The sequence below is a fragment of the Oncorhynchus nerka genome, linkage group LG13 (genome assembly GCF_034236695.1).
Source record: "Oncorhynchus nerka isolate Pitt River linkage group LG13, Oner_Uvic_2.0, whole genome shotgun sequence".
NCBI lineage: Eukaryota > Metazoa > Chordata > Actinopteri > Salmoniformes > Salmonidae > Oncorhynchus > Oncorhynchus nerka.
Genome location: NC_088408.1, coordinates 36,802,610 through 36,816,211, shown reverse-complemented (window position 1 = coordinate 36,816,211; position 13,602 = coordinate 36,802,610). Strand labels below are relative to the sequence as shown.

General features: G+C 37.0%; 1 protein-coding gene across 1 annotated transcript in view; it reads left to right on the top strand.

The window, feature by feature from the left end:
• The first annotated feature begins 10,938 nt into the window (after positions 1 to 10,938).
• The window catches only part of LOC115139470 (lethal(3)malignant brain tumor-like protein 3), a 37,145-nt gene continuing 34,481 nt past the window's right edge, over positions 10,939 to 13,602 (top strand). The window contains exons 1-2 of the mRNA XM_029676904.2: positions 10,939 to 11,020; positions 12,617 to 12,753. Of these exons, the coding sequence (XP_029532764.1) occupies positions 12,634 to 12,753 (120 nt within the window). The 5' untranslated portion in view covers positions 10,939 to 11,020; positions 12,617 to 12,633. The remainder of the gene's footprint in view (positions 11,021 to 12,616; positions 12,754 to 13,602) is intronic.

Below are 13,602 nucleotides of genomic sequence, written 5' to 3'. Positions count from 1 at the left end.
CATGTGAGGGGAGGACCTCTTCGACTCCATGGCTCACCTTGCCATGTGCTGCAGAGTGGTGTTAACGCGCACACACACAGCCAAACATACGCACACACACAGCGCACACACACTCGCATACACACTGTAGGCAATCAGCCCCCGAAGACCTGCCCTTGGGTCCCCTCCCATACACCCTCCAGCACCTTTGCGTAATCTCATTAAATGATTAATGCCCTTCTTTCCTGTGCTCTCATTCCAACTACAAATCCATTACAAAGAACATGCTGCTATTCATGTCTTCAAAGTGAATGGAAGGGGACAGTTGAAAATCAAACTGTGGGTCTGACAGTTGTGTTTGTTGTGTGATGCAAATCAACCATATTTAGGGGCAGATACTGTACTTCCTGATGTAGCTTTTCAATCCTTTTAGTTTACTCTCAGTCTTCCTTCCCTGTCTGGGGTGTGTCTGTGTAAATGTGGGGTCACTGGGATTACAACTGTGACGTGGGTCAGTATTGCAGAATGGAGTGATCAGCAGACTGAAGGATGTTGGTTTCTGTACTGAAATGACACCAATCAAGGTAACGAGGAGGAGCGACTGACTGACTGCTCACCACTGCCGGTAATTCTAAGCATGCTTAATCCAAAGAGCTTTGACAGACAACAGATGCTCAGGCTTAATCACGTTCACCACTATGCTATCCCAAAGATTTCTTAGTGTTAATGAGGTGATGTGTTATAAGACAGTAATACAACATTCTGATAACATTTTGTTACAGTGAAAACACCATAATAACACTTTGTTACATTAATAACACTTTGTAATAACCCTTTTTTACAGTAATAACGCAGCAATAACATTTTATTACATTAATAGCACAGTTGTAACACTTTGTAATAACCCTTTGTTACAGTAATAATGCAGTAATAACACTTTGTTACAGTAATAACGCAGTAATAACACTTTGTAATAACCCTGTTACAGTAATAACGCAGTAATAACACTTTGTTATAGTAACAACGCAGTAATAACACTTTGTAATAACCCTTTGTTAAAGTAATAATGCAGCAGTAACACTTTGTGATAACCCTTTGTTACAGTAGTGATGCAGTAATAACACTTTTTAATAACACTTTGTTACAGTAATAACCCTTTGTTACAGTAATAATGTGCTAGTAACACTTTGTAATAACCCTCTGTTACAGTAATAATGCAGTAATAACACTTTCTAATAAGACTTTGTTACAGTAATAACACAGTAATAACACTTTGTAATAACCCTTGGTTACAGCAATAACGCAGTAACAACACTTTGTTACAGTAATAATGCAGTACTAACACTTGGCTACAGTAATAACGCAGTAATAACACTTTGTAATAACCCTTTGTTACAGTAATAATGCAGTAATAACACTTTCTAATAAGATTTTGTTACAGTAATCATGCCGTAACACCACTTTGTTACAGTAATAACGCAGTAATAACACTTTGTTATAATAACAACGCAGTAATAACACTTTGTAATAACCCTTTGTTAAAGTAATAATGCAACAGTAACACTTTGTGATAACCCTTTGTTACAGTAGTGATGCAGTAATAACACTTTTTAATAACACTTTGTTACAGTAATAACCCTTTGTTACAGTAATAATGTGGTAGTAACACTTTGTAATAACCCTCTGTTACAGTAATAATGCAGTAATAACACTTTCTAATAAGACTTTGTTACAGTAATAACGCAGTACTAACACTTGGCTACAGTAATAACGCAGTAATAGCACTTTGTAATAATCCTTTGTTACAGTAATAATGCAGTAATAACACTTTCTAATAAGATTTTGTTACAGTAATAATGCATAAAACACCTCTAAAAAGCATCAGCTGTCAGAGCAGCTCACAGAGCATTGCACCTGTACATAGCCCATCTGTAAAAGCCCATCCAACTACCTCATCCCCATATTGTTATTTATCTTTTGCTCCTTTGCACCCCAGTATCTCTACTTGCACATTTATCTTCTGCACCTCTATCACTCCAGTGTTTAAATGCTAAATTGTAATTACTTCGCCACTATGGCCTATTTATTGCCTTACCTCCCTAATCTTACCTCATTTGGACACACTGTGTAAAGATTTTTTCTATCGTGTTATTGACTGTACGCTTGTTTATTCCACTTTGTTAAAGTAATAATGCAGCAGTAACACTTTGTAATAACCCTTTGTTACAGTAGTAATGCAGTAATAACACTTTTTAATAACACTTTGTTACAGTAATAACTCTTTGTTACAGTAATAATGTGGTAGTAACACTTTGTAATAACCCTCTGTTACAGTAATAATGCAGTAATAACACTTTCTAATAAGACGGTTACAGTAATAACGCAGTACTAACACTTGGCTACAGTAATAACGCAGTAATAACACTTTGTATTAACCCTTTGTTACAGTAATAATGCAGTAATAACACTTTCCAATAATATTTTGTTACAGTAATAATGCAGCAACAACACTTTGTTACAGTAATAACGCTTTGTTACAGTAATAATGCCGTAGTAACACTTTGTAATAACCCTTTGTTACAGTAATAATGCGGTAATAACCCGTTGTTACAGTAATAATGCAGTAATAACCCTTTTTAATAACATGTTGTTACAGTAATAACACTTTGTTACAGTAATAATGCCGTAGTAACACTTTGTAATAACCCTTTGGTACATTAATAACGCAGTAATAACACTTTGTTACAGTAATAATGCAGTAGTAAAGCTTTGTAATAACATTTTGTTACAGTAATAATACAGTAATAATACAGTAATAACAATTGTGTTTATTTCACCTCTAAAAAGCATCAGCTGTCAGAGCAGCTCACAGAGCATTGCACCTGTACATAGCCCATCTGTAAAAGCCCATCCAACTACCTCATCCCCATATTGTTATTTATTTTTTGCTCCTTTGCACCCCAGTATCTCTACTTGCACATTTATCTTCTGCACCTCTATCACGCCAGTGTTTAAATGCTAAATTGTAATTACTTCGCCACTATGGCCTATTTATTGCCTTACCTCCCTAATCTTACCTCATTTGCACACACCGTGTGAAGATTTTTTATATCGTGTTATTGACTGTACGCTTGTTTATTCCATGTGTAACTCTGTGTTGTTGTTTGTGTCTCACTGCTTTGCTTTATCTTGGCCAGGTCGCAGTTGTAAATGAAAACTTGTTCTCAACTAGCCTCCCTGGTTAAATAAAGGTGAAATAAAAAAATAAAAAAGATCACGTGATTCCTTATTATTTTCAATGGCATGGAAGAGGATATGGACCAGACTCACAAAACAAAAAGCCTTTTTTTGCAAGAAGTGTTTAAAATGCTAAACAATTCCTTCCAAACGGACTATAATTGCAAACTATAATGTGTAGATTCATAGAGTACCAAAAGTGTGCAGTAAAAAAACTGAACATAAAACAATATCATTGACTGTACAGTTGAAGTCGGAAGTTTACATACACTTAGGTTGGAGTCATTAAAACTAGTTTTTCAACCACTCCACAAATTTCTTGTTAACAAACTATAGTTTTGACAAGTCGGGCAGGACATCTACTTTGTGCATGACACAAGTCATTTTTCCAACAGTTGTTTACAGACAGATTATTTCACTTATAATTCTCTGTATCACAATTCCAGTGGGTCAGAAGTTTACATACACTAAGTTGACTGTGCCTTTAAACAGCTTGGAAAATTCCAGAAAATGATGACATGGCTTTAGAAGCTTCTGATAGGCTAATTGACATAATTTGTGTCAATTGAAGGTGTACCTGTGGATGTATTTCAAGGCCTGCCTTCAAACTCAGTGCCTGTTTGCTTTGACATAATGGGAGAATCAAAAGAAATCAGCCAAGACCTCAGAAAAACAATTGGAGACCTCCACAAGTCTGGTTCATCCTTGGGAGCAATTTCCAAACACCTGAAGGTACCACGTTCATCTGTACAAACAATAGCACACAAGTATAAACACCATGGGACCAACGCAGCTGTCATAGCGCTCAGGAAGGAGACGCATTCTGTCTCCTAGAGATGAACGTACTTTGGTGTGAAAAGTGCAAATTAATCCCAGAACAACAGCAAAGCACCTTGTGAAGATGCTGGAGGAAACAGGTACAAAAGTATCTATATCCACAGTAAAACGAGTCCTATATCGACATAACCTGAATGGCCGCTCAGCAAGGAAGAAGACACTGCTCCAAAACAGCCATAAAAAAGCCAGACTACGGTTTGCAATTGCACATGGGGACAAAGATCATACTTTTTGGAGAAATGTCCTCTGGTCTGATGAAACAAAAATAGAACTGTTTGGCCATAATGACCATCGTTATGTTTTGGAGGAGAAAGGGGGAGGCTTGCTAGCCGAAGAACACCATCCCAATTTGTGGCCAGAATAGAAAAAGCATGTGCGAGCAAGGAGGCCTACAAACCTGAATCAGTCACACCAGCTCTGTCAGGAGGAATGGGTCAAAATTCACACAACTTATTGTGGGAAGCTTGTGGAAGGCAACCCAAACTGTTTGACCCAAGTTAAACAATTTAAAGGCAATGCTACCAAATACTAATTGAGTGTATGTAAACTTCTGACCCACTGGGAATGTGATGAAAGAAATAAAAGCTGAAATAAATCATTCTCTCTACTATTATTCTGACATTTCACATTCTTAAAATAAAGTGGTGACCCGAACTGACCTAAGACAGGGAATTTTTACTAGGATTACTAAGATTAAATTAGTTTAAACGTATTTGGCTAAGGTGTATGTAAACTTCCAACTTCAACTGTATATTTTGTTGTTGATGAAAAGCTAGTGTAAATGTTTTTTTGCCAGAAATTTCTGAGCTCTTCCGGATACAGAAAATGATTCCTGAAAAGCTTGTATGATAGAAGTTAGCCTCCATCATCATTGGCCTCCATCATCATTACCAATAAGGAAACCGGAAAAACACAGAATGGATAAGATTAGTGAGAGAGTCCATTTTTAATCATAAACCTAAATATTGAATCCCTTGCAAAATAAATGTAGAATGACTAATTCATGCGATAATACATGACAACTAATTATATTTTTATTGGCTCCCAATTGCCTGACATCAAGTATGATTTCTTACCAATAGCAATCCAGAGATAGAACAACTGGATGAAAGAAACTGACAGGATAGTAATTGAATATGACACATTTTCAACCATAATAAACAAATAAATCAATAAAATCATGCTTTCTGTCAGCTTGTGAAACTAATGAGCCAGCATGTATGAACATGATGTTATTGTGACAGCCATCGTTATACTAAAGCAGCCTTACAACCATGCCTAACATAACCTAGATTGAAATCCCATCAATTCAGCGATAGAATTAACATGGACATTGTTTGTTCTTCTAATCAAATCCATTAGCTGTTACTGAAAGTCCTACTTAAACATCCAGTGAAAAATGTGGCTCAGGTGGGGAGTAGACTCATGTGGAGTCATTAATGTGTTTGCTATTATCAAACCTGGCATTACTGTAGAGCACAGGCAGCACCAGGCACCCAGATATCATTACAGTACGTGGGCTGACTGCTATACAATATCAACACCAATTGATGTCACACAATAGAAAGAGGGACCTTTGAAGCATGGTGCTTGACACAGATTTGAATGCAAAGTAGACAGCAGGCAGTGGGCTGTCCATAGATACATAATTGTAATAATCTGTCGATTTAACTAAAGAGTAAATATGCCAAATACAAGTCATTGATGGTTTGAGTCATGTCAGGTTTGTTCAGAAAAGCTTACATTTATGAACCCTTGGACAATGAGATTCTTCTCCCCTTGCCTCGATCTCTTGCTGCTTACCTGCTACCGTCAGATCGATGTGTATTGGTTTGACTGGGATGGCGTAGTCCCATACCCACTCCTCCACAATCCACGCAAATATCAAGCCTCCCGAAAGATAAGTCAGCTCCATGGAGATCACAGTCACTGTGCAGGGAATCCAAACTACACACCTGAACTAACAAATCAAATCAAATGTATTTATAAAGCCGTCTTTACATCAGCAGATGCAGTGGTGGAAAAAGTACTCAATTGTCATACTTGAGTAAAAGTAAAGATACCTTTAATAGAAAAGTAAAAGTGAAAGTCACCCAGTAAAATACTACTTGAGTAAAAGTCTTAAAGTATTTGGTTTTAAATATACTTAAGTATCAAAAGTAAATGTTATTGCTAAAACATACTTAATTTTCAAAAGTAAAAGTATAAATAATTTCTAATTTGTTATATTAAGCAAAACATACGGAACCATTTTCTTGTTTTTATCATTTATGGATAGCCAGGAGCACACTTTGACATCATTTACAAACCCGAATCATTTGTGTTTAGTGAGTTCGCCAGATCAGATGCAGTAGGGATGACCAGGGATGTTCTCATGATAAGTGTATGAATTGGACCATTTTCCTGTCAAAATGTAATGAGTACTTTTGGGTGTCAGGGAAAATGTACAGAGCAAAAAGTACATTATTTTAGGAATGTAGTGAAGTAAAAGTAAAAGTTGTCAAAAATATAAATAGTAAAGTAAAGTACAGATACCCCCCAAAAACGTCTTAAGTAGTACTTTAAAGTATTTTTACTTAAGTACTTTACACCACTGAGCAGATGTCACAAAGTGCTATAAAGAAACCCAGCCAACATGCTTACCAACATGAGCACACATAATTGGTAGTCAATCTAAAAAAGGGTAATGTTTCCAACTACTGAATAACAAGAATAAAGCCTTGGATCAACTCACCTATTTTGGACTTTGCCATGATGGTTTTGTTGTGTAGTCAAAGTGTGCTAAAAGGCTGTCAACCTCATGTCCTCATGTACCCTGCAAAGAATATGAATCAAGTGAAACTTAAGTCATAAATGATACATTTGCCATTAACTGTAGTTACAGTAAATGTGTGAGGTAGGACTAGGGACATAATTTGTGATGCTTTTTGGCAGAAAGCTAAAATGTGGGTTCCATGCAGACATCGTGTATGTTTTTGTGGGTAGTTTCTGTGTTCACGAGAAAGGAAGTACAAGTCAATCATGTACCACAACATATGACAATGGAACTACTATATATGAAAGACAGGATATACTTCATTTGAATATTGTGGAAAATATCTATTATTTTAGACCCTGAAAATACCAATGCGAAGGCTGACCAAAATGTAGTAAACAGAATCAGATGTCCATCAGCAACTTCTGGAGAACAATTTTTACATTATATAAGACTCCATCACACAAGACCCCAAGAAGTTCAGTCGTTCATTCCTAATAAAACCTATAATATGATCCATAATAATATGGAGTCATTCACCCATTGCTGTCACCACAAAACTACTAAAAGGAAGGCCATGTAGGCATTACACACTAAAATACTTGCTTAAACTATACTCAGATAGGTTCAATAATTTCAATGGGAGGTTTTAGAAGTCCATACCAAATGCTCTAAATTGACTAGTCAGCTGTTTTGTGATATTTACAATAGACCGCAGCAGCACATGACCTACAGTCATGACCGAAATGATTGGCACCCTTGATAAAAATGAGCAAAAAGACTGTATAAAAAAATAATACAAAAAATACTGAGCTATATTGGGTGCTAAAAAAAAGGGAAATTATATTATTTTATACTAATACAATTACTCAGTGAGAAATTATTTATTTAAATATTCTATAAAAGATAGGGGTCAAAATGATTGACACCCCTGTTTTCAATACTCAGGCGCCCTTCCTTTGTGAGCATAACGGCACTGACACGTTTTCAAAAATGTTTTATGAGATTGGAGAACACATTGGGAGGGATCTTAGACCATTCCTCCATACAGAATCTTTGGACTGCCGTCTTCAATTCAAATCAGAGGATTTCAATGGGGTTCAAGTCAAGACTGAGATGGCTATTGCAAAATGTTGTTTTTGTGGTCAACAAACCATTTCTTTGTGGATTTTGTTGTGTGCTTGGGGTTATTGTCTTGCTGGAAGATCCACTTGTGGCCAAGTTTCAGCTTTCTGGCAGAGGCAAGCAAGTTTTTGGCTAAAATGTCCTGGTACTGGGTAAAGTCCAGGACCAGTGGAAGCAAAATAACCTCATAACATCAAAGATCCACCACCATATCTTACAGTAAGTATGGGGCTCTTCGCATCCTGCTTTCGACGCCAAACCCACTACTGGTCTGCGTGACCAATGAGTTAAATGTCCATGTCATTCAACAAATGTAAAGGCCTGAAGGTTGATAAACGCCATTGGCGCTTGGATCGGAACCAGTGCTATGATCAGATGACATGAAAATAGAGCTCTTTGGCCACTCACACCAGTGGTGGGTTTGGCATCGAATGAAGGATCGATGCAAATAACCCCATACCGACTGTAAAATATGGGGCTGGATCTTTGATGTTATGGGGTTATTTTGCTTCCACTGGTCCTGGGGCCTAGTTAAGGTCAACGGCATCATGAACTTTACCAAGTACCAGGACATTTTAGCCAAAAACCTGGTTGCCTCTGCCAGGAGGCTGAAAGTTGGCTGCAAGTGGATCTTCCAACAAGACAATAACCCCAAGCACACAACAAAATCCAAAAATAAATGGTTACTTGGCCACAGAGCCGTCTCAGTCTCAGGACTTGGAACTGACTGAAAACAGGGGTGGCAATCATTTTGACCCCAATCTTTTTGAGAAAAAAACAAATATTATTTTATTAAACAAAATCTATTTTTCTGAGCGATTGTATTAGTATAAATAATTTATATATTTATTTATTTTGTTAATAATTTTGGTTATGACTACACAGTACCACACTAAGTTGACAGGTAAACACGTACATTTAGTTCCCTACTACTCCACTTCCTGTGGTATCCAAAACTGGAGTCCAACGTATTTATCCATGTTTAACTGACATTGGTCTTGATCTTGATTGATGTTGGTTTATAGCGCTTCAGAGAATACCCTCAATACCCACAATACCTGCAACAGCAGTCCAACAACATGAATGGCCGCCTTTATCTTTTATCATTGGAGTTGTTAAAAGGTAGCCTACCTAGAGCAGACAAAGCAGGGGATGGGGACTGTTCTTAATGGTCTAAACACATGCAAAAAGCTTCCTATCTCAATCCATTCTGGATAAAGCCCGACCCAAGGCCCGGACCACTTCTACAGCAGCGCCAGCCCACAATGGCTAGAAATACACCTGAGTGGTATGACAACCAACCTGTCTTCACACACTGTGATGTCAGTGCATGCATATTCACCGGGCCATATTTTTGTTTAGAATATTAATGTGTTGTTGGCCTGTTGGGGTGTATATACTGTAACAGCTGCTGGAGCACCAGGAGGCAAGCCAGACTTGACTCTGGGTAAATGAAATGTAAATAGGACACACAGTTCTTCAGAACGATCTGCTTCTCTGGCCCACTGATCTACAGTGTATTGTGCGTCGTGTGATCTCTCTGCAAGCCGGACATATTCTTGAAAGTTTAGAGTTGAAACATTAACAAGGCCCCTGCTACGTGTGTCATTAAAACCGTGACAGAACGTTGAGGAAACAGAAACAAGTCCTAAGCACTTAAACCATAAACACAGTCCTCAGTATGTCTTTTGACAATCACCCTCCTTAATCAGCACTGCATCATATGAACTTTTTTTTCTTCTTTTTAGTGAATTAGTGACACTGTAACTCACTAATCACTAATGTTATGTACAGTGAGTGGATTGTGCGGTGAACTCAGGCTACTGTATGTAACCATCGCCAAACATGCATTAGAGGAGAGATCACCAACACAAAGCATTTCTTCAGTTAATTGCTCAGTCATATGCAGGAAAGGGCTCCCAATGAAGTAATTTCCCTTATGCCATGCCACTATGGCTATGGACATTCCATAACTTGGAATTGGGCTCCATAAGGTACAAACAGTATGGTGATCTGCAACAGCAGTAGCACCCCATGCAGTACGCATTTGCCATACGTGCTCTTACAGAGCAGCCCATAAGTATGAAAGATTTTTACAGAAAAAGTAGTCATACTCATGATCATATCTATAAGACCATAGGGGATATGTTTTGTATAACTTCAGGCAATGGTAATGGTAATGAATGATAAGCTTGGTTGACTACACCATCTACACAAAACGTTACTGTACAACATTTGTTTCAGTCTGGAAAGCCATCAGTGGTGAACGTCAAACTTAGTGTATTCTATTCTAACTGTATTCTATTATACCATATTCTATTCTGTTATATTGGTTCTCCATTCTATTCTATTGTGTTCTAGAGTTCCCTTGATCAACTCTAGAGAAGCTAAACTAGAAGTCCAATAAAGGTAGCTTGGATGTCTGAGTTATGAAATTAAACAGTAGGCCATGGCTACAGCCCATTTCTGTTTTTCATTTAGATGTCATTCAATCAAGTTGAGCCAATTTGTTCATAGTAATAACGGACTACAACATGGTATAAAGAAACTTTGTACATCAATAATCTGCTTTGATTTGCATGGTTTCTTGCACAGGATTTACGAGCACAGATTATGTTTTATTTTGAACTGTAACGATAACGACCTTGATGCGTCAACCTAAACACAAAATTGAAAAATAGGTTGATGGCGCAACCTAGGTTAAAGGATCGGTATTAAAACGTTTTTGGACGCTCTTTGTGCTATTTCGCAAGTCACCCCATTTCACTGTCGAAAAGCAAACTGGGTTTTATTTTTAGTAACGTGGTATTCGTGTTATTTTATTCTAATCGCCTATCTCAGTCTCCAAACATCCACAGCGCATCCATAATAATTTGCTGATGGTTTTATGTCGATGACAAGGTTATGCGACAAATAATGGCTTACTCTATTACATATGTTGTTATTCAACCAGCTCAAACTTTCGATATTGGCATGATGTGTTTTACAGTCTAGCTGAGGCACCCACCGCAAGCACTCGCTCAGAGCCATGCTCATGCGCATTGACGGCTGCCTGGGCAATTTGTCAGTACTCGTGGGAGAATTTGGGTAAGAAACAGACAAATTAAAACAAATGTACTTTAGCATAAAACAATTGACGGAGGAAATTATGTATTATAGTAATGAGTGATCTGTTATATAATACTTTCGCTAGAGGTTCATTGCGACGGAATTTGACCAAAACTTAGCAATAAGTACAAAACGACTGGACGTGTCATCAATAATATCAGCCAGGAAGAGGTTCAATGCGTAGAGCGTGAATATATTGCGTTCTAAAATTGTAACAAAAGTTGCCTCGAATATTACTGCAATGATAGAAAATATGTTGTGCTAGATGTCTTGTCTCCCAGAGACGTATATAATAATGGTATATTGTACTCTTTCAAGAATAATGTTTGCTTCAGTGTAATTCCCTGTTATGGCTGGGGAGAGGAAGACATTGCGCTTGACAAGCGAACTGGACTAAAATATTTATACCATAATTTCCTTCCAAAAAGCTTTCAAGGCAGTTAAAATAATATTTTTGTTGTAGAGCAACGAGTCTGCAGGCCTGCCGGTGAGAATTATATAGGACTATATTCCAGCTCCGCCATTTTGGGAAACTGGCTTTAAAACACATTAAATAGTATCAGAGCAAAGAAAAGTGTTAATATATGATACAATGCATGATTAACGTCTTGCTAAGGGACATCACAAAATATCTGTAACACACCTAGTTGGAATACAAAGGAAATGCGAACTGGTTGCGCCCAACCGAATCATTTAATCCCACTCGTAATTAAAACTATTTGACTCAGAAAGCTCGAAATAAATATTAATAACGCTCATAACCGACAATGTACATCTGATGATAAAATCTAACACACAGGTTGAATAACACGTGCACAGTAAACACGCGGAATTTTCCTTTGTAATAATATTTGTTGATAATTCAAAAGTGTTCTCTGCATATGATGCAATTTTGACGCTTAGTAGAGAGAGGATCGATCTTTCAAATAGTTTGGGATGGAAATGCATTTTGCATGCATAAAATGTAAGTTACTTTCATATTGCAATTTCGTAAATGCCTGGCAACGATTTGCTGTTAATGTAGGCTACTGTCTTAATGCCTATACTTATTATTTTAGGCGCATACATAACACACAAATTATATACCCTACCGAAACGTCAAGAATTATATTTGAAAGAGCAATATTGATAGATCATAGGCATAATTGCATGAACTATCAATAATTCATCAATAAATCATCATCTACATTTTTTGTTCAGTGATTTCATTGTTTGATAGGGTCTGAAAGTTTCAAACGCAGTCGTCTAAACCTAGTCAACACTGACCTCTAGTGGTTGATGTATGTCACCGAGTTACAATGTTGCAGGCCTTCCGCTGTTACATTTCAACAATAATTGAAACATTGTTGCAAAGCGGCTTTGTGAAACATTATTGAGACACTGTTGCAAAGCCGCTCTGTGTGAAACGTTCATTTGTTTCTCTTCTTTTCATTTGACTTGCACTTTGCGCAGGACTACGGTTGCAATAACTTCACTAAGCTGAAGTCAGTTTATGTAGATTCAGTAGGCCTGTGCTATATTCATTCTGCACAGTGTTATTTATTGTCTGGTGTGGCTTCATCTTGTTTTTTTCAGATATCCCCATTTTTAACATGGATGAGTCTAAAAATGCTACAAATGCAGCTACAAATGCAGCAACCACTGATTTTGATGTGTATGGTGCCATGGACTGGAAAGATGGTGTTGGAACCCTAACTGGGAGTGAGCTGAAGGTACACATCACCACAACAGATGAAAAGGTTCAATGTTGCCATATATATATATATATATATATATATATATATCATTATTTTTTTACTTGTGTTATACCTATCAGAATAAGTAGAATGATCTATTTGTGTAATGACAAAATCAATGATATATATATATATATAATTGTATAAATCATAAATTGTATAATTAGGACCAAGGACTTTTTCCTGACTAGGTCACATGGCGCTAATCACAGTATTCATCTGAATATACAGTATGTCCTCACTCCTCACATATAGAGTGTTTTCAGAAAGGATTCACACCCCTTGACTTTTTCCACATTTTGTTGTGTTACAGCCTGAATTTAAAATGGGATTAAATTGAGATGTTTTGTCACTGGCCTAGACACAATACCCCATAATGTCAAAGTGGAATTATGTTTTTAGAAAAGTTTATACATTTATTAAAAATTAAAAGCTGAAATGTCTTGAGTCAATAAGTATTCAAGAGAGGGTTTCCAATGTCTTGCAAAGAAGGGCAACTATTGGTAGATGAGTAAATATATTTTTTAAACATACATTGAATATCCCTTTCAGCATTTCAGTTATTAATTACACTTTGGGTGGTGTATCAATACACCCAGTCACTACAAAGATACAGGTGTCCTTCCTAACTCAGGAACAAAATACAAATATTCCAAAACATACTTCCTGTTTGCAGTAAGGCACTGAAGTAAAACTGTATGAAATGTGGAAAGAAATTATCTTTATTTCCTGAATATAAAGCGTTATGTTTGGGGCAAATCCAACAGAACACATCACTGTTTACCACTCTTCACATGTTCAAGCATGGTGGTGGCTGCATCGTGT